The sequence below is a fragment of the Spermophilus citellus genome, assembly GCF_964194105.1.
Source record: "Spermophilus citellus genome assembly, chromosome: 12".
Taxonomy (NCBI): domain Eukaryota; kingdom Metazoa; phylum Chordata; class Mammalia; order Rodentia; family Sciuridae; genus Spermophilus; species Spermophilus citellus.
In genome coordinates, this window is record NC_138198.1 from 105599955 (window position 1) to 105621198 (window position 21244).

The 21244-nt window shown below is 51.1% G+C and overlaps 1 protein-coding gene across 5 annotated transcripts in view; it reads left to right on the forward strand.

Annotated features, from left to right (window-relative positions):
- The window catches only part of CTIF (cap binding complex dependent translation initiation factor), a 266106-nt gene that overhangs the window by 60236 nt on the left and 184626 nt on the right, over nt 1–21244 (forward strand). For 3 of the 5 annotated variants that reach the window (XM_081262627.1, XM_081262628.1, XM_081262626.1), the window contains 2 exons: nt 4124–4171; nt 10135–10206. In XM_081262627.1, coding sequence (XP_081118753.1) covers nt 4124–4171; nt 10135–10206 — 120 coding nt within the window. The remainder of the gene's footprint in view (nt 1–4123; nt 4172–10134; nt 10207–21244) is intronic. The other 2 variants (XM_081262629.1, XM_081262630.1) reach the window with 1 other exon arrangement.

Genomic DNA, 21244 nt, shown 5'->3' on the forward strand with positions numbered 1-21244 from the left:
GCCAGAATGGACCCCTGGCTTTCCTTGGGTTCAGACCTGGGAGCAGGGGGCAGAAAATAGCCTTGTGGGAGAAATAGAAATGGAGGTGATGTTTCCCTCCGTGCCCTTGAGGTTCTAAATCACACGTCTGTAAGCCTGTCACCTGCTCATTGCCTGGCCCGCGGGGGTGAATGGAGCGCCCATCCTGGGCTCCATAGGACACTCCTGGTGTCCAGGCAGGAGTGAACAAAACTGCAAAGAGCTCTGCCTCATGGAACTTAGGTTCCAGTGCAGGGTGATCCTTGCCACCCTAAGGATGGAAGAGGGGTGGTGAGGAAGAACAGGAGGGTTTGGGATTTTTAATTAGAGCAGTCAGAGACCATTTCTCTGGAGGAAGAAAGGGCCAAGCAGGTACCTGGGGGGAATCACTAGGGACAGAAGGAACAGCATATGCTAGGGCTGGACTGGAAGAGGAGGCATCCGGCCAGGGGCCGAGCATGCTGGGGCAGAGGGAGAGGAAAGCTGGGTGCAGGGCAGAGAGGCAGGCTTTCTAGGGCTGAGCCCTGGAGACACCCAACAACTGGAAAGGATTATGCGGAGGAGCCCGAGAGAGTCCCAGGAGCCTGGAGGACACCCGGGGGAGTGGAGTGGGGAAGGATGAGGGAAGGAGGTGTTCGGGGAAGCAGCGAGGACGGGTTCCCGGGAACACTGCTGCCAGGTAGCGTAAGGGGAGGGCTGGTGGCAACTGGAGAGGTCCCTGTGGAGCGGTAGAGACGCAGTCTGGCTGGGGTTGGCTCGGGGGTGAGCAGGAGATGGGGAGGAGACAAGGCCTGTCGAACCACTGTTTGGAGGTGCCCAGCTGGAAACGCGGTGGTGTTGGGGGGAGTGAGGTCCCCCAGGAGTTTCAAAAGCAGTGTGCGAGGGGCTGGGAATGCGCTGGGAGAGGCGTGTAGCTGGGGCCCTGCCTTCTCTGTGTCCCCAGCAGCTCATCCTGCAGCCTAAAATGACATGTGCAGCTTAGCCGGAGGGTTTGCTCCAGGTGCTTTCAATCAGGACAGTCAGGGGCAGAGTTCTGAACTTGACCTTGACCAGGACTCAGCTTTCTTAGGGAACACAGGAGGGAGGAAGGGTGAGGGACATGGGAGAGTGACAGTGGTGACCAGCTGGATGCCCTGCCAGGCAAGAAGGGGAGAGGGCACCAGGCCAGACAGTGGATGCTGAAAGGTGACGGGTCAGTGGTCTGGAGTCCTCGCCAGCTGAGGACTTGCTGGAGTTCTGGTGCCCGAGACAGTGAGCTGGCAGCTAGGCGGACTGACCCTGAGTGCAGGGTTGAGGTTAAGGGTGAAAGGTGCAGGAGCTGGCAGGAAGGTACGTCTATGAGCACAGGACTGAGTGAGGCAGAGGGCGAACCCAACAGGAGAGGGGGTCGTGGCCGAGGGGGGTGCTGAGCCCGCTCACTCATCAAGCGCCGATCTCCAAATCCCCAAGGAAGAACCAAAGGGTGGTAGAGGGCGTGGCTTTGACCCAAGAGGCATGTGGGGAGTGGGGTGGGATGGCCCTGTGATCTACAAATGCCCTGCATGTAAGGCAGGGTCTTGTCTGAGGACGCATTAATTGATTTCTCGATTTCAACCATCTTGCTCTGCAGTTAGCAACATCCTGCCCTGGGGTGGGAATGGAGGGAGCCAGGGTGCACTGGAAAATTTCCAAGAAGAGTCAACCTCTTCTGGTTGACTAGGGCAGGAAGGGCAGGACCAGCTCTAAGAGAACTAGCTCTCACAGCTGCCTAGAGGCATGCGAAGCTGACGTCCCCAGGAGCGGGGCCTGGTGCTCGGTGGCGTGAACGGCCTGCCTCCCTCACTGTGTGAACCCTGGGCCTCCAGCAGGGCATCCTTGGAAGGTTCCTCCAGCCAAAGCATGCTCTTGCAGGTGGAGGGTCCAAGGAAGCTGTGCAGCGTCACACCCAGAAATGTTTTGCCATGGTAGTTTTTCTTTTCTTTCTTCCTTTCTTCCTTTTATTTATTTATTGGTTTGTTTGTTTTTGTACTAGGGATTGGACCTAGGGGTGCTTTACCACTGAGCTCCATCCAGACTTTTTTTTTTTTTTTTTGTGAGACAGGGTCTCACCAAATTACTTAGGGCCTTACTAAGTTGCCCAGACTGGCCTCAAACTTGCAATCCTCCTGCCTCAGCCTCCCAAGTGGTGCTCCACCACTTCCGGCTCCATGGTAGGGTTTCTGAGCCAATGGGGAGGCAGGTTGGGAAGGGGAGCCCCACCAGTGCCTTTGCTCTGCCTGCGGGGCGGCCGAGCTCTCAGGGCAGGGCTGGTAGAGAAGCGCCTGAAGCCCAGGCCCTGCACTTCTGCCTCCTGCTCCCAGGGTCAGTTGGACATGACTCACTCTTGGACACCCAGATCTGAGAGGCAGCCAAGGCAGGACTCTGGAGGGACTTTTAAATGATGTTTATTGTAAGGCAGAGTGTGGGCAGCAGCACCTCTTGTTCCGGATGCAGGCTTTAAACTTTCTGCACCCTCTGAAGTTCCTGGAGAAGGCACGCGCACCGGGAGGGGTTCCAGACCAGCCTGCGTGCTGCTGGGAGGGGGACCATTTGGTTCTGCTCACACCAGGCCCTGCCTGTCTCCCACATATCCACAAACATACCTGGGCACAGGTTCCAGAGGAGTGACGGCTGTGGCCAATCTACCCAAGGCCAGGGTTAGATGTGTCTACCTCAGACACCTCTTTAAAAAAATTACCCCTGTGATGCAGCTTCATGGAAAATAGTTCGGTGAAAGCACTTTGCTTGTTTTTATTTAATCTGATGAATATTTTAAATGGAAGCCAAAAAATTCTTTTAAAAACCACTCAAAGAATGTCTCTGTCTGCCTGTCTGTGGTGCTGTTTTGAAGTGTCTGGGAGAGGAAAATTGTTAAGAATCTTGAGGGAGTAGAGAAGAATGTTACTCTTCAGTGGGTGAGGCTGTTTTTTTCAGGATCTGAGAGATGACAGTGAGTGGTGTCTCTGAGATGCTTGTGAGTGGTGTCCCCATTCCTTGCCCAGCAAGGACTAGAAAGAAAAAGTATATGGATGGGTGGATGGATAGATAGATAGACAGACAGACAAATAGATAAATGATAAATGGAGTGAGCTTCCCTTCCTTACATGAGTAGCCATGAGGATGTATATTTTCAGTTTCTAAACTCTTTCCCATACGTATTTAAAGTTACATTCTTATTTCACATTTCAGGATTACCTGTTCTCTAATAAATTCTAAGTCCCCACACCCTGACAATTGTCTTTACTCTGAAGGAATTATAGCTCCATTCTGCAGGAGGGAAACTGAGGCACAGAGGTGGAAAATGGCCGAATCACCCCACTCAGTGGTGGCGGAGACCAACCTGTGCCTCACCTACCTCTGGCTCCCTGGTGGAAATGAGCTGTGGCTGATAGGATGTCGGGTGGTTCATTACATAGAAAGAGAATTAGGACTCCCAATCTCATTAGTCATTAACTCTTCTGTTGAAGAGATTGGGATGTTGTGGTGGGAAAACCTTGGCACTCCCCGTGTTAGTAGGTGACCTGGGGAATCATTGAAAGCTTTAGAGCAGTGTTTGCAACAGCTGAGCAGAACCACTCAGGAGCTTTGAAAAACTCTGGTGCATGGGTCCCACCCAGAGATCCAGTTGGCCAGGGCACAGACTTTTTCTGAGCCCCGAGTGACTCTGATGTCCTGCTGGTGTGGACAGCCCAGTGTCTCCTTTCTGCAAGGCCAGCTGCCTCCTCTAGTCTCTGGGAAGGATGGGAGGTAGGACTCAGTGAAGGGCAGGCACATTTATTGGAGGTGTAGTTTCTAGAATGTTCTCCTTAACGGATCAAATTAAGAGTCACTGAGGGTGAAGGTGCCTTCCTCTGGTCCTTTTCGATGCTGTCCAGCACCTGGAAGCCCAGGATTTGCTCTAAATATCAAAAGGATCTTTGAAAGACAGATGCGGAGAAGGAAGGGGGACCAGAGCCTTCTAACTTGTCTTCCTTCTCTTCTTGTGTTTCTGCTTCTATTCTGCTCCCTGTCACCTCCCCCACTCTCTGTCCCATTTCTGCATCTCCTCTGACCCTTGGATCCATTTTCCCACCATCTTTGCTCACAGGAGGAAGCGCTCAATGGTGGACCACCCATGAAGGGATTAACAGAAGAAGTGAGTTTGTAGGAGGCCTGTGGGGGGCTGCGCATGGGGGTCCTTTATATATTTTGCCTTGTTTAAGAAATTTTTAAAAAAAATTTTGTTTATTTATTAATTTTTTTGTACTGGGGATTGAACCCAGGGGCACTTAACCCCTGAGGCTCTTAACCACTTAACATCCCCAGTCCTTTTTATATTTTATTCCAAGACAGAGTCTTGCAAAGTTGCTTAGAACCGTGCTAAGTTGCTGAGGCTGGCTTTGAACTTGTGATCCTCCTGCCTCAGCCTCTCCAGCCACTGGTGTGCACTACCATGACACACTTGTTTTATTTTTATGTTATACAGTCATTATATGCATACATCTGCACGGTGCGCAAGAATTCAAACAGTAACAATAAAATCTCCCTTGGATCCTACCTCATTCCACTCCCTTGCCCTTCCCTAATATCAAATTGCTGAGTTAGTGACCTCACCTCTTTGATGTGTTTACTGACATATATATGATTTTCAGAAATATTTTATTTCAAAATCATGTATTGTACCCCATGGACATGTGGTTCAGTAACTCACAGTGTTCACCCAACCGTCGCCCTAGGGTGCTGCCAGCCTGTACATCTGCTGGGTTCTGTTTCCTGGCCGCACTGGAGCCCGTGGTGTGGGTTTCTCCAAGTACCCCCTTGGTGCTGGCATCCAGTCTAATTCTCAATTCCCCTCTGGAGATACCCGGAACTTCAGTGCATACTGCTGGATGGATAGGCCTCTTTCTGTGCACATAAGAGGGTTTCTTTAGCTAGATACTGAGGAGTGGAATTAATTTTAATGACTATTGCCAAATTGCTCTCCAAAATGCTGCTCTGTTCACACTGCCACCAGCATGTTGGGACATCTTGCCATTTTAATTCACATCACGCTGATCTTTAGTGAGGTTGAGCACTTTCAAATCTGACTGCCAGTCATTTTTTTTTTTAAGTAGGTTAAAATTTATTTTACTTGTAGCTGGGTGCGGTGGCACATGCCTGTAATCCCAGGGACTGGACAGGCTGAGGCAGGAAAATCAAACGTTCAAGGCCAGCCTTGGCCACTTAGTGAGACCCTGTCTCAAAATGAAATAAAAAGGGCTGGGAATGTAGCTCAGTGAGAAAGAACCCTTGAGTTCAATCCCTAGTCCAAAAAAAAAAAAATTCTTTTTAAATTTTACTTTAAAAGCAACAGTTAGAAAAACAGATTAATGAGAAAAGAAGTCCACTGTCATTTTATGATAAAAATTCATGTAGTTTTTGTGGATTATTCTTTCTTATACACCTTTTACAAAGTTGTGCTTCTAGCATACAGGTAAATTTTGCCTTGCTTTTTATTTAGAATGATCTCCTTGACATTCTTGAGTGGTGGTTTCAGTGTAGTTGTTTAGATCTTCTATTATTCTGCCAGGTACTAAGTAGTAAAATATAATTAAAAGCTGATATTTATTCATCCAGGCACAGTTGTAGGCTTTCAGGACAAAGTCATGAATGGAACCAGCCATGATCGCTGCCCTCCTAAGGCCTATCTTTGGTGGGGGAAAACAGGATATGGGATGTTAAAGGTGAAATATTTATGACCCAGGCAGCTGGGCTGTTGGAAGATTTGAAGGAGGTGAGGAAGTGAGGCCGCTTGGGGAGGAGTAATCCAAAAATATCTTAAATTGCATTAAAAATCACAATAAAAATACAAAGAATTTTTGCATGTCCTTCATCCAGTGTCCCCGATTGTCAATATTTTTCCAAATTCTTGTATGTGCATGTTCCATGTCTCTCTCTCTCTCTTTATACACACACACACACACACACACACACACACACACACACACAAGCCACAAGCTTGTATTTATGGATTTCTCTGAACCATTTGGGAGTAAGTTGCAGATATTACCCCCCTTTATCCCTAAATGCTTCAATGTGTGTTTCCTAAGAACAAGGGTTTTCTCTTACATAATCATACCATGGGAAATAAACGTTGATACAAAACTATCATTTAATCTATGTATCTTATATTTCACCAATTTCCCAATCAGATCCTTTATTTGAAAAAAAAGTCCCCGCTGGGACCTTGGTGGACTCCAGACCACACATTGCATTCAGTGCTGCCGTTTTTCCTGGCCCTGAAGGAAACCTATTCAGCCCCTTGCTCATTCTGCCATGTTTGGGCCTGGACAAGGCACTCGCCCTGCTGTGCCTCCGCCCCCCATTGGCCTAGAGGAGAGAGTAAGAGCCCTGGGGGCTATGAGGAGGAAGTATTAATCAGCGTCACAGCCTGGAAGGGGCTGGATTTATCTGGGAACTCTGTGTGTCCATACAGGGGTCCTTGGCTACACCTGCTGCCCGTGGCCTCTCACTTGTCTTCTTTCTTGCTCGTGATTTCTAGTGTCACATACACAGAAGTTCAAATGTTGCTGTAGTTTGAACTTGATTCTCAGATCTTGATCAACTTGGAATGTTCTTTCCTTGGATCTTGCAAGGAGGACACCTAGAGGAGATTTTCTGTTAGTGGCTGGCTGCTTGCTCAGTTCCATGGGGTTATTGATGAGTCTCTCCTTTCCCTAGTTTAAAGTGCTCTCCTTATCGTGTTTCCGGTTCCCGTTGTACGTTAATTGGCTTCTAGGTGCAGGGTCATCAGCCCATCTGTCTTTCTGTTCCTGTGCTGATGTACCATGTGATGTGGCTCTCCTGTGACGTGGCCTTTGATATCTGTACCTGGGGGAATTTTAGACTCTTGCTCCTCCTCCTACAGTGTTCATCACCTGTGACCCCCTCCTCCCCAGCATCTGCTCAAGACTATTGCCCACCTGAAATGACTGATTTTAATTTTATTAACTGTGAAATTTTAAAATGTACAGATGAGAGTAGAGAATCATCAAATAAACATCCATTTTGAGTTCAGAATAAATACCTGTACTCATACGTTTATTAAAACTTAACTTTGTGTCTTGTTTACTCTAGACTTTTAAATCAAGATAGATATTATCAGCTATGGTTGAGACCCTGAAACCACTTCTGTGGATTCAATGTGAACTATTACCATATAGAAAAATTTCCCACCGTCCTGCCTCTCTGGGCTGGATGACCCTTGCGAGTAAGACACACCATCCCCCTCAGAGGACGTGGCCAGAACCGAGGTTGCAGCTTGTGAGCCTGTTGCCATCAAGGAGAAGTGCTCCCCTGCCCCTGCTCACAGGCCTGGCCTGGGCTCCCTCGTCTCTGAGAACCCTGGACTTCTGCCATCTTCCCCTCATGGCCCTGCAGAGAGCCTGGCCTTCCTCCTCCCCACTGCACATCCCCGCCTCTGCTTGCCTGGCTGCTGGTTGGTGTATCCTGCCTCTCCTGCGAGGAACACGCTTTACTGTGGGAGACTTTGGTGAGCAAATGTAAAGTGCAGTCACAGCAGAGCTGTCTTGCTGGAGCTTGGAGCTGCTCTGGGTGGGCTCACCAAGGGGGGCGAGGTTGCAGGCACACTGGCTGCCTGCTTGTCACCCTGCGAGGGGCAGGCTGACCCCAGAAGGAGCTGTGCCCGTCCTCTCTATAGGATGTCACACAGTGCTGCACATCAGCACTGTTGTTGAAGTATCTGGAACACCTAGAAAGGGAAAGACTTTATCTGAGAGGCCATCCTGGGATGGGACAGCAATAGCCACCTTATTCCTTGGCCAGACTTCAGCTGGAGAGGAAACCACTCCAATGGGTAAAGCAGAGGGACTTTCACAGTAGTGCAAGCTACACAGACACACATGTAGCCACTTATGTGCATACATATGTGTCAATCCAAAATGTGTATGTACACATCATTATATGTCTGTATGCATAGTGGATACATGTACGTGTATTCATACATATTTCCTTTTTGTTTTGACTAACAGCCAAAGTGCAGAACAGTCCCAAGTGTTCCCTGTAACACAACTTCTAATATGAACCTCTTACATGACCACGGTACAATGATCAGCACTAAGAAATTAACAGTGGTACAATGGTGTTAACTAGAGGTTTTATTCATAGTTCATTGGTTTTGCCACTAACATCCTTTCTCCATGCCAAGATCCAAATTTGCATTTAGTTGTCATGTGCCCTTATTCTCCTCTACTCTGATACTATCTTGATTTTTCCTTTTCTTTCACAGCCCTGATATATTTGTTATGCACTGGTCACTGATTCTGTGGGAAGTTCATTAATTTGGGTTTCCTGGTGTTTCTCATGATTACATTGAGATTGTGCATTTTGAGTACAAATACCTTAAAAGTGATGTACCCTCCCGCTCTAAACCATATTAGGAAGCCCGGGATGTTGACATAGTTTATTTGCTCCCTTGGTTAAAGTGATGGCTGGTAGGTTTCTTATCTTTCAATGAATAAATGTTGACAGGGAAGATATTTTGAGACTGGAATTATCCAAACAGAGAGAATTTAATCCAGAGAACTAGTTACCCAGAGGGTGAACAAGCTAAGAAGCTAAACTACCAGAAATTAGCACCCACAGGTAGCTGTTATCACCCCTTCCTGTGAGGCACAAGGAAAAGATGGTGTCACCAGAACCAGGCCCAGAGTTAAGCATCCAAGCCTGTTAGGTGAGGGCTGGAACCATGGAAGAGACCCAGGCATGGCTAGCAATGCCATCTGATGCAGAGACGGAGACAGAGCCTGCCCTGGCTTCTCCCTCCTTCCTATCTCCTGGGTTGACCCAGCCGGAAGCAGCTGACAGGAGCCTGGGAAGGTCAGACCCTCTGCCCTAGGGACAGGGATGAGCAAGAAATGGATCTGCCACCTTTGCCGTCTCTCTAGAGCTGTGTTGTTCAATACGGGTGCCACTGGCCACGTGCAGCCCTTAAAATGTGTCTCATCCTAACTCGTGTGCTGAGTGGATTTCAAAACCTTAGTGTGGAAAGAGGATTGCAAACTATTTCATTACTGATTTTTTTTTTTTTATTGATTACCTGTTGGAGTGATACGTTGGGCTAAGTAAAATATACTCTTTAACTTTGCCTCTCTTTTAACCATCTGGCTACTAGAATGTGTACTAGATCTGCGGCTCCTATTTGTGGCTCTCGTTTCATTTGGTTTGGAAGGTGCTGTTCTAGAGCACACTTGAACTCAGTCTCCTTTGTCAGCATCATACTTAAAGATCTGTCCTGTACAAAGGTCGGGTCCTTGATCCACTGTCTGGAGAGTGTGACTGGACAAGGTTTTAGAAAACCAGGGCTTTGTTGGTGACAAGTCTCCCATGCTCAATTTTGATCAGAAGCTCAGATCTGTAGGGACTGAGCTCCCTCTGCATTTTATGCGTGGAGAGTGTGTAGAGTAAGGTCAGTGTTCAGCAGCACTGGAGAGACAAGCGGACATTTAATGCCACCTTTAATGCCACCGTGTGGCTGGATTGCCCTTGGTGGGAGGAGCCTCCTACCCCCGTGACGTGATACCTACATACTATTTTACAGCTCCCAAAGTACCTTTGCCTCAACCTTGCAGGATGTCCAGCTTTGCTGTCCCCATTTGTGGATGACAAAATGACCCGTGGGTGATCAGAGGAGTTTCAGTGGCTCTCAAACTCCTGGTGCCTCACTTGGAGAGCTTGTCAGAATGCTGGTCCTTGGCTGGACCTCACGGGGTCCAATTCTGTGGGTGGATGGTAAGGCCCAGGTCCCCTGCAGAGCAGACTTCGGGGACGTTCATGCAGGTGGTTGTCAGATCCCACTCGGGGACGCTCAAGCCCAGCTTCTCATGGCCAGTCTGGGTCTCCCCTCCCTGATGCCAAGTCTGTCATCTTTTGGAGCTGGGTATGGAGAAGGATGTGGAATGTGCAAGAGGCCACCTTGGTGGGGAAAGATTTGCCATTGAAAATGTTGGATTTCCTACAGGCTCTGAGGCCAAGGAGCAGGGACACATGGTGGTGGGGGGGCACAGAGTGGGGTGAGCCTGTCTGTTCTGCCGTCACCGACCCCTCCTTTCTGTTCTGCAGTGGACAGCGGATTGCAGCGAGCAGCTCAACAGCAGCTGCTCCTTCTCCAGAGGGCGAGCCCCGCCGCAGCAGGTAGGGAACCATCCCGAGCTCCTCCTGGGGTTGACACATGTCTTGTTGGTCTGGGCTTGGCCCGGTGGCTCCTGAGAGGTGGGACCCCCCGTTCCCTGGCCCTGGTGAAGCGCCTCTCCCACTAACACGTTGATTCCTAAGGTTCCTTTTAACACATCTGGAAACAACCCAGATGTCCACAGAGAGGAGGGTGGCGATGCTCAGTGACATGTCCTTGCAGTGGGAGATTTTGCAATTTGTGAATGGATGAAGCGGAGGTGCATGCGGTGACAATGGCAGAGCCCCCAAAACACTGGGACTCAGAATTTGAGTGCTGGGACCCCTTCTGCCCGAGGTCTGCCGGGGGCTGTGGGGAGTGAGGAACTTGAGGGAGAAGCTGGGAGGCCTGTCATCTCCCCCAGCCCACAACAGTCCTGGGGCCAGACTGGAGCCACTTCCCAGGTCCGTGGGGAGGGGGAGTGGGGGTCCTGGGTGGCTGTGTGGCTGGGAGGGAAGGGAAGCAGCTGGTCTTTGAGAGCCACCCTGATGACACTCTGGTCCTCACACCTTCTGGTGGCCCAGCTGGTCTCACTGACCCCTCACCCCTCCTATGGGAGACTGTGAGGTTAGAAGTTGAAAGAGCCTCTTGCCCCCAGCCCCCGCCCAGCTTTAGACTCCACCTTCCCAGAAAGCTGAGGGCACCTCACGGGTGCCACAGCCCCTGAGGGCACAGGTGATGCAGGGACACGTGTTCCAGCCCACTGGCTTGGTCCAGCCTCAGTCTTCGTGCTCATGAAGCCAGGCCTTCTCCGTTCTGCTCGGGGGCCTCAGTTCTGGGTCTCCCTTGGGCTGCAGGGCGCTGCTCCCCGTGGGGAGGGGCCCTGCCCTGCCGTCCTCTCTCATCCTGAGGTTTGTGGTGTGTGTCGGTGGTGTCCTAGGGCAGAGGTCATAAGAACGGCCCTGGAGAGGAGGTCGGGGACCCAGCGTTTGGGTTTTTGCTGTGCCGCAAATTTGGTGGCAAGTCCTTCCTCCTCAGATGTCAGCTTCCTCATAGGAAAATCCAGGAGGACTCATGGCCTCTGAAGGTCCTTCTAGCATCTCCATGCCACTTGCAGATGAGAAAACTGAGGCCGCGTAAAAATGCCACGGGGCGTCTTTACCCTGCCCTACTACAGTGGGAAGGTGTTTTGTCTCGCTTCCTCCTTGGCCAGAGTCCGTTACCCTCACTGAGGCCGCGAGCTCTTGCCCAAGGCTTGCACATGAGTTTCTGCCCTTCACTCTGGGGTTCCCCGTAGGTTGGTCCTTAACACTTGAGCAGCAAAGGTGGGCTTGGATGTGGGGACTCCAGCACCAGAGAGGGCTGTGGGGCGGGGTCGGAGCCCTTGAATGGAGAACAGGAGAGGCTGGTCAGTGAGCGCTCTCTGTTATTTGGTCAGTAGGTGTCTGGTTTTGGGATTTTCTGGTATGTGGTCTTTTTTCTCTTCCCTTTATCATCTTTCCTGGGCCACCTCCCCACCCTTTTTCTCTGGTCCCAGCACTCCTGACAGGGTCCTCAGGAGCTGAGACAAGGTCACCCACCCACCCCTCAGCTGCACCTCTCCCTTGTGGTCCTTGCTGGGCCTATTTCCACCACCCAGAGGAGGGTCGAGCCAGGCCAAGGGGGCAGGGCTGGGATGGGCTGCTCCGAGCAGGGGTTATGAGTGGGCTCTTCCATGCCCCAAGCCTCTGGCACTGCAAGGACCAGCTGGCCCCAATCTCACCTCCGGAAAGCAGCCCAAGAGCTTTGGGGTGAGCAGCTTCTACAAAATGAAGTGTCACTGAATATAAAGATGAAACCATAAAAAGCACATATTAGGTCCTTTATTGGCAGGTGGAGCTGAGACCTAGGCTCACTGTGGAGGAGGAACCCCCGGCTGGAGGAGCTGGGGTCTCTGAATGTCAACCCACCCATTCCCTGACATGCCCAGAGACAAGGGCTTCTTGGGAGGGTCCCCCACAGGCCATGAGGCCACTGGCATTCCCACTACCCGTGACCTGTCCCATCATCTAATCATCTCAGGGGGAGAAAGTGCAGGAGTGGCCTAGGCCCCCAGGGACACTCACTGTGCAGCCACGGGGCTTGTGCTTGGTTGGTCTCAGGGCCGGGGCCTGCGGTTTCCGCGTTTGGAGAGCGGGAGGAAAGCTGGAAATGCTGGTGTCCTGGGTCCAGCTGTCACCCACTGTGCCGTGGGAAGCTGCTTGGAGCCTAGGACATATGCAAAGGCTGGGAGGCTCAGGACATTTATAGGTGGGATTTCTAAGAGTGTCATTGAGCAGCAGGGGCCTGGTGCTGGGCCCAGACAGGCTTGGTGCCATGCTCTGCCTTGAGGGGCCTCACCCTAAGTTAGAAGGATGAGACCCAAGGGTGAAAGAATGCCCCGCACAGAGCAGGAGATGCAGGAGTCTGCAGGGTGGCCTGGAGGTGAGAAACTAGAGGTTAGAGACCAGGCAGGCTGCACTGGGAGATGAGAAGAGCCACATCCCCTGACGGCGGCCTCCGTGGGGATCATCCTGCATGGGGAGGCACAGCGTCTGGCCCCAATAGAAACGAGGTCTCCTGAGGTCAGAAGTGCCTTGTTTCAGGGACAAGAGGCCTGATGTTTAGATGTCAGGGACTGAATTAATCAGCCGCAGCATTAGGACAGCATGAACCAGATGGAAGCTGGTTTCTTTGTTGCCATTTGCCTGGATGACATGGCAGTTGTACAGCATGGGCCACCTTCCTTCCTTCGCATTGTTCTGTCCTCTCCAAGGTGTTGGCTGGTCCATGGACCAAGCTCCTGCCCACGTCCGTGCTCTGACCAATAGTCTCATCCCCAGGATATCTGACTGCCTCTCTATGGAGCCGCAGTCTCCTGAAGGCCCCTGGGGAGGGATCAGAGCTGGGCAGCGTCCTGTGCATGGCCGGGCCACCAAGAAAGTTCCCAGGTAGCTGGTCCGTGACAACTGGCCTGGCGCATCCATCTTGCAGAGTTCCTCAGCTGGAGAGAGACTTGGGGAGCTTCCTGCTCTACAGTGTACCACCAGGTGTGGCCCTGGCCATCCATCCTCCAAGACTCTCTTCAGCCTGGCCACTAGAGGCTAGAGCATGGGACCAGCTCATGGGGACAACCTGTCCCCCCAAATACACCCAACTTCTCACTGCACAACCCCCCACCCCTGCCCCAAGCAGACACCCTCTCACTAACTCACCTCACCGACAGTGCTCAGCCAGCTGGTCAACCCCAAGATGGGAGCGAGGGCTGCTTCCACCCCCATCACCCCTGGCCTAGAGACACCCCCATATTAGGCACTCAAAAGAGATGCTCAAGATTGGCACAGGCCAGGCTGCACTGCCATTTCCTGGTGGGCCCTTTCCTCGGTTGCACCAACTCCAATGATCTTTCTGGGGCCATTAGGGTCACTGGGTTCCTCTACTCACCCTCACGCATCCATGGGAGAGAATTTATTGAGGGAGAAAACCAAGGCTAAGCCAAGACAGGGGTGTCTGGCTGCTCTGGTGCCCCCCACTGCCCCGCCTTGGCCATGCATGTCCAGGCAAGCGGAGATTGGGGGAGAATGGAGTCCTGCCCTCTGCTCTGACCAGGTGTGACAACATGGTGTGGGGGAGGGGTGAGTCATGGGCTGGGATGGCTTCCCTATCTGCAGTGGCCTCCTGTCCTCATTCTTTGTTATTTCAACTAATGTCTTAAAGAAAAAAAAAATTCTCTGAATCCTTTCGGAGCCACCAGAGAGCAATGGTAGGTTGAGTCCCATAAATGGGAGGAAGAGAACCCAAAGAGTCCAGGACAAAAATGATGGGCTATGGACAGTCCAGAAAGTGGGGTTCACCTGAACCTGCATTGTCTGGCATCCTGGCAGCCTTAGCCCCACAGACCCGTCCATCCGCTCGTCGTTGGTTAGGAGGTTGGGAGAGTTGCCAGCCTTTGATGGTAACAGGGGATTGTACGTAGATGGGTGAGAGGAAGGCACTGGAAATGAGAGTGCACCCAGCAGAGCACTTAGACATCTGCCAGGGTGATGGCCAGGATTTAGACTTCAAGAAAGAAACTACAGGCAGATGAGAGGCTAGGGTCAGGAGGGAGCAGCTTTTGTCCCCCTGCAAAGAGGTGCCGAGGAAGGAAACAAATGTGCATGACAGCAGCAGAGCCTCTAATTAGACCTTGAGAAGGACATACTGATAAAGGCTATGCGCAAGGTGATGGAATCTTTGCTGGGAACCTGACAGGCGTGGCTTCTCACAGCGTTCACAGGAGGCCCTGGGAAAGATGGGGGAGTGTGAGAAATGACTGTCTTGACTGTCGACCTGTGACCCCACCCTCCCTGGGAAGATAAGTGTGGGGTACTCTATCATGACAGTGAAGGAGCCTTGCCCCCAGGGCTGGGGAAACCAAATGTTGACCCAGGAGTGACACTGATTCCAAGCACCTCTGCAACAGAGTGAGATGCTAAGCTTCTCCAGAAGTTTCTTTAATGATCTGCATTCTGAGTCTAAATGAAATGCCCAACTGGGACCAAATTGCTGCAGGAAGAAGCACCAGATATGCATCTTTCCTGATTTCTCTGTTCCTCTCCCACCCCAGACCTGTGTCAACCTGCAGGCTAGTTGGGCAGTGCCAGCAGAGACTGGCTCAGGGGGCGGCAAGTGGCAGGAGAGCCTCAGATTCACTGATGATCACTGGCTCCAGGACAGCTGCTGGAAGGACCTTTCTGCCTGTCATCCTGCTGCTCTCCAGTAATTATGAGATTCGATTCGGTGCTGATTTTAAAAATTGTTTGTATAGTTGATACCTCAGTAAAAGTGCCTTGATTTTCAAGCAACTTCTGTGGATATGTAAGAAATGTCAAGTATAAATTCATGGCACTGCTCTCTGTTCAGTCTATATTTACTGAGCACCTGCTGTGAGCTCAGCAGACACATATGAGCCGGAACCTTCTAGATCATTGTTTGTAAAGGAGATTCATTAATATGAAATGGGATAGAGGTGGACGTGTTAAATCCCCCAAAGAGATGTCGTCTTGACCACAGGAATTGCAGTCCTTCCGTCCCCTTTTGGAAGGACTTGAGACTTGATCTGTGCCCTTGGGAATGGGTAGGATGTTTGACCGGCTGGAAGGGAGAAGAGGAAGAGAGAAGAACTTATCCAGGACTCAAAGCTGGGCATGAGGATAACAGTTCAGGGAGACTGCAGCTAAGTTAGATGGCTCCTGTCTCGTGGTGGGGGAGGAAATGGTGAGTGTAGGGGTATCTGCAGGCCAGGCTGAGGTGTTGACTGCTCTCCAGCCCAGTCCCGGTGTGTGTACCTGGCGTATTTTATATTTTTCTGCAGAGTTCCATACTAATAATGTCCGGGTCCTGTATCAGGCAAGATGGCCTAATACTCCTAAAATCTCAGGAACTTTAAACCCTGATATCAGGACCCAGCTGGGTGGAGCACTTGCCATTTTAGCCAGTCACCGTGACAGAGGGAAAAGAGCTTGGAGGATCTTGCACAAGTGGTCTACATTAGACCTAGGGGCAATACAGGTCACTCCCACTCTCTGAGTGTCCAGAAGGAGGTGCGTGGCCTCCGCCAACCACAGCACACTAAGACGTGCAGCCCGGCTCTGCGTCTGGGAGGGAGGAACCCCATTCCTGACTAGTTGGTGGCTAACTAGAATGAGCCACATGCCCCGTGTCTAGGAGGGTTTGCAGAGGCCAGGCCTGACCTCCTCCCCTTCTCCTCCACTGCATTGTGCCCACAGCTAAGCCAGTATCCAGCGAACTCTGAAGACATTATGGCTTCCCAGAAGGCAAGAAGCCTGGCGTTCACTGGACCCAGCTTCCCAGCTTGCACTCAGGAGCCCCTCACGTGGCTCTCAAGCTGCTGGACATTTCCATCAGGGGAGCTCACTGCTTCAAAAGGCCTCTCAAACACTGTTAGGCAGCTCCGCTGAAAAACTTCGGCCTTTGATTCAGACTCAGAACAGCTCACAACTGCCGCTGAAGGGTTGGTTTTATTCCTTTGCCCCTGGCTATTCAGTCTCTTATCCAGTCGCCCATCACAGAAAGTCTCTTCAAGCTAAATGTCCTCATTCCTGCGTGAGAGAATTCCTGGGTCCTGGTTGGTTCATCCTGTGCGTGTGCTGATTCTTTCAGCCATGGCTCACCTCAGCAGGTCCTCAGGCCGCCTGGCTGTGCTGGGAAGAGGTGGGGTGGTGAGGGAGGCAGGCTCCCTGGCTGTGTGGAGGCCGGAGTGGGGAGGACGGGTGCTTCAGCCACAGTGCTAAGGAAGCCTGGGACATGACACAACGGTCCTGTCCCCTGCTGGGTCACTGGCCTAGGAGCACTAAGTGTGTGCTGTACCCCCGCCCTCCCCAGACAGGCCTCCCAGAACTGGACACAGCAACCTCTGCTGCTGCTCAGCATGTGGGCCTCGCTTTCTCAGAAAACGCCCTCTACCCTGGTCCTCAAGGTGCCCTCTGGATCCAGCTCACTTGGAGAAACTGGCCGCAATGCCACCCATCAATACTGGTGACTGGCTGTTAGAGGGAGAGCGGTCAGCTGCTGTCCATTCATTCAGCCACTCACTGGGTGCCTGTGTGTACCGCAGGGAGGTGGATAAGCAGGCACCAGGGGTGGGCACCAAGCTGTCGTGGAGGCAGCTCTGTGCTGGGGGTCAGGAGACACAGGCCCAGCCTGGGCTGTGCCTCATTTATAATTTAGTCATGGACGCAGCAGCCTTCTCTCCCCTTGTAAAAATGGCAAGAAAAACTAGACCGAAGGTCATGCAGATGTTAAAAATACAGACCCACAGTTCTGCTTCTGGGACCACGGAGAAGGAATTCTTTTCTGTATTCCTTTCTGCCGCACACAATTAACAACTCTGCACATTTGAAATAGCACACAAACCTGAAGATTCTGGAAGTTAGAAGGGGAAGGCAGGCAGCCTGGTCCAGAAATGCCCACGGACTCCGGCAAAGAAGTCCCAATAAAAGTCTGCTTTCTCCAGGCAAAGGACAGGAAAAGAGTAACGTGGCAAGGTAGAAAAAAACCTCTGGACTATAATTGCTGCTCCAGCAGACACCCCAGGAAACTCTGGGGCCCCTGCCCCACCAGCCAGCCAAGACCAGTCGGAGCCCGATTCTACGGATTCTCCCAGGCCAGGCTGGAATGAATCGCCCCACCCCCACCAGGGCTGTGTCAGAGCAGCAGCCTTCACTACTGCCATCTGGTTAGGAGGCTCCTTACAGCACCCCCTGGTGGCACTGAGACTGTAGGGAACCTGAACTTGCCCCCCATGGTGGCTGGGAGGCCTCCTCCTTTATTTGCTGGGTGGGGGACTAAGGTGCCAAGAGGTGTAATTGTGTTGCTCTGTGACAATGAGGCCAACCCCACTGTGGGGTCTGGAGACCCATTAGGACCTGGAACACCCATCTCTACCCGGTAGTCATACAAGTACCCCTCATGGCATCAGAGCAGGCAGGTAGGTGACAGGGCCTGCTACCTCAGTCGCAAGGCTGAGTCCTCTTCCGTTTGTCTCTGTTTGTGGTATCACAAAAAACCAGTTAAAACAGAAGTTTAACTGTGATTCAGACTCATAGCATGAAAATGTCCTAGTTCCCATGGAAAGTCGTTTGTCATACCAAAAATCAGATTTCAAGTGGAAAGAAAAAGACCATCGATCGATGTCAGCACTGAGATGCTGAATTGAACTTCATTGGAATTAAACTTTTGCCCTCGAGTTACCGTCTGGGGTGCTGGGTTTGTTGTCTCCATTTGGCGAAGAACTGAAGAACAGGACCGAGATAGCGAGCAAACAGCAAGTTTATCGTAAAAGTGACAGAAGTAGACTTCTCTGAAGAGAAGGGGCCCCAGAGCTGGGAACCAGGTGGGGGAGTTCAGGCTTGTTCTTGTTCCAGTTTCTGCAATTTCCTTATCTCCTCCCCTGTCCATGCTGTCCTCACCATTATGGAGTAGTGCCCCCTCTGTCCACGCATCTGTGTTAGTGTTTCTGTTGGATCCCCTCTTAGGAGCACAAGTAGAGAAGTGTCTGTCTGATGGGGTCCCCCACCTGTGTCATGAGCACTTCCGTCAACCAGGAAGTTGACCTCATCAGAAGACCCTGTCCATGCTCTTTTGTTCTGGCCCGGCCCTGACCTCCTCACCCCCACCTCGCCCTGGCTGCCTAAGCCCTTCTACATCTCCCTCACCCGGAAAGACCATAGTAAGAGGTAAAAAGCCAAGCTGTAGAAAGGGAGAAAATATTTGCAAAACACATAACTGATAAAGGACTGCAGTACCAGTCCCAGGAACTCTCAAAATTCATCATTAAAAATAATCCAGTTAGAAAATGGACAAAATACACGAAGAGAGATTTTTCACTAAAGAGGATAAACAGATGGCAAATAAACACACGGAAGGATATGCAACACCATTAGTCATTCGGGAAATACAAATTAAAACCACAGTGAGATATTGCTACGCTCTTATCAGAATGGCTAAAGTGACATACATACAGACATACGATAACAGCCCTGAGTGCTGGTGAGAATGCATAGAAACGGGACCACTCATACGGGCCTAGTGGGGACATAAAATGGTACAGCCATTCTGGAAAACAGTTTGTCAGTTTCATTAAAAAACAAAAATGAAACCTGCAAAGAACATATGATCCAGCAGTTGCACTCCTGGGTGTTTATCCCTGAGAAATGAAAACTTCTGTTCACACAGCAACCTGTACTTAAATGTTTAGAGCAGTTTTATTTTGCAAAAGCAGAAGACTGGAAGCTATTGCTGCTGTTCAGCAGGTGAGTGGTAAAACCTGGGGTGGCACTAGGTGATAGACAGGGATGACCTTGGGCAGGCAGCAACCTGCTTGAATCTGCAGACCATTGTGCTGATTGAAAACAAAGCTAGTCCTCAAAAGTCACACGCTCTGATTCCATTTATATAATGTGCTTTAAATGTCCAAATGATAAAAATGGTGAGCAGTCTAGTGGTTGCCAGGAATTAGAGAAAGGGGAGAAGTAGGCGTGGCTTAAGAGGGCAGTGGGAGGAGCCTTAGAGAATGGGACTGTGTGGAAATGGGAGACTTGACTGTCCCCGTTATTTCATCAAAAGCTGGCCAGGCAACCAGCCAGAAATGGTCTCCAGTGCGGTCCAGGACAGGAGCACATAATATGGCCCATTTAAAACCTAAATCACAATCCTGATTAGCAGAGAGAATGGGCAGGAAGTGTTGGATTAAGAGAAATAGACTTGACTGCAGGATGCAGTCATTATCTCCCACCTCTCCCTGTCCCTTGGGTTTTAATTGAAAGATAAAATGGGCACAGGGAAAGAGACAGGATGGGCAGAAAGATGAGAAGCCCCAGAATGAGAGGAATGGCCTTTCCCTCCCCTGAACTCCACTGTAGTCTGTGCTGGTCTCTGCTTTGCTGTTCTCCTGCCTCAAAGGCCCATGTACTGGAGGAGGATCAAAATACTGGGGGATTATCTTGCTCTTTCCCATCAGCATGTGGGGTGCTGTCCTTGGTGCTGAACACACACACACACACACACACACACACACACACACACACGACTGTTTCTCCTTGGGTCCTGCCCTGATGCTCCACCTCTCCATCCACTCTGATGGGGCACATCCAAGTTGCCCTCAAAGCCTGTTTTAGTTTTGACCTGAGAGGTTTGATCTCTGGCTTACGGGAAGCCCCTGTTTGGATCCAGCAGATGACTTTGGGGTCTTTTGGTCCCTGAATGTTTTGCATCATGTAAAAAACTCTCATAGTGTCCCTCCTGTGCTCCACTTGCCCCACTCGACACACACACACACACACACACTCAGGAACCACCCACTTAGTCCAAATGGTCGTGTGACAGATGGGGAAACAGATCCAAGGAGCCAGAGTGACGGTCATGAGGCCTCTGGAATCCTGTCTTTCCACCCTTCCCCCACACCGTGTTGCTACCTGGAGGTTTCCCAGATGCTGTCTCCCCTGCAGTTTGCAACCCCAGTGGCAGGCATGTTATCACAAGACACCAACCATGCGCCATCTTGAATTGCTCTTTCCATTTCGGGGACTTGCTCTCCGAGGCAGGGACTACAGCTTCAGGCCTTTTGTGTCCACACAGGCCCCAGCTGTGTTGATGCCCTTATGTGGACAGAGGAGTCAGGGAGGGCATCCTTGGGGAGAAAGGAGAGAAATCGTGTCCATTGTTTAAAAAGATAGCCTTCCTGGTGAGCTCCCCCGGGAACCCTGTCCAGGAAGTGAGAATCCACATTCACCCCAGGCTTGCCTCTTGATGCCTCTGATAGAATCGATGGAGCAACATTCTGCCCTGAGATGGAGGGAGCAGCAGAGATTGCACCTCCTGCTTTTCCGTTGCCAAGAGCTGGGCCCCATACAGCCCAGCTGCTCTATGACTGATAGCATGCCAGCTCTTGGGCTTTCAGGACAGGGTCCAGGGCCAAGGGCTGCCACCCTTGCCTCAGCATGACCTCCTTCAGCACATAGGTCGGGCAAGTCTGGACTGGCATGCCCCAGAATTCTCCAGTTGGAACTTCACCCATGACACTCCTGATAATGGGGAGAGTCCTCCTGCTGTTCGGTACCCTATTTAGCCAGTTTCTGCCTCATTTATAACACACAGCACAGCCCACAGTTGTTATCACACACACCCACACACACATGCACGTGATCAAGCAAAAATCACTATGCAGCTGGGTATTCACAAGGAAAACCAGCCGTGCAGAAGAATTCACTGTTTTTCACGACCCTTGACTTGGCACATGCACCCTGGGCAGGGACACCCTCTCACCTTGTGGCACTCTTCTGCATGGAGACCCTCTTTCTTACACACAACTCCATTACCCTCTTTTCTGGTGTCTGCTGCAGGTGATGGACCCCTACATCAGCTCCACCATCCCAAGCATAGGTTCAGAGAAGCCAAATATACTGCATAGGGTGGAGGTGTTCCTGCCTATGGAAACCTCTGCTGTGGGGTCAGGATTTGCCTGAGGGGGTGTAACTGCATGTG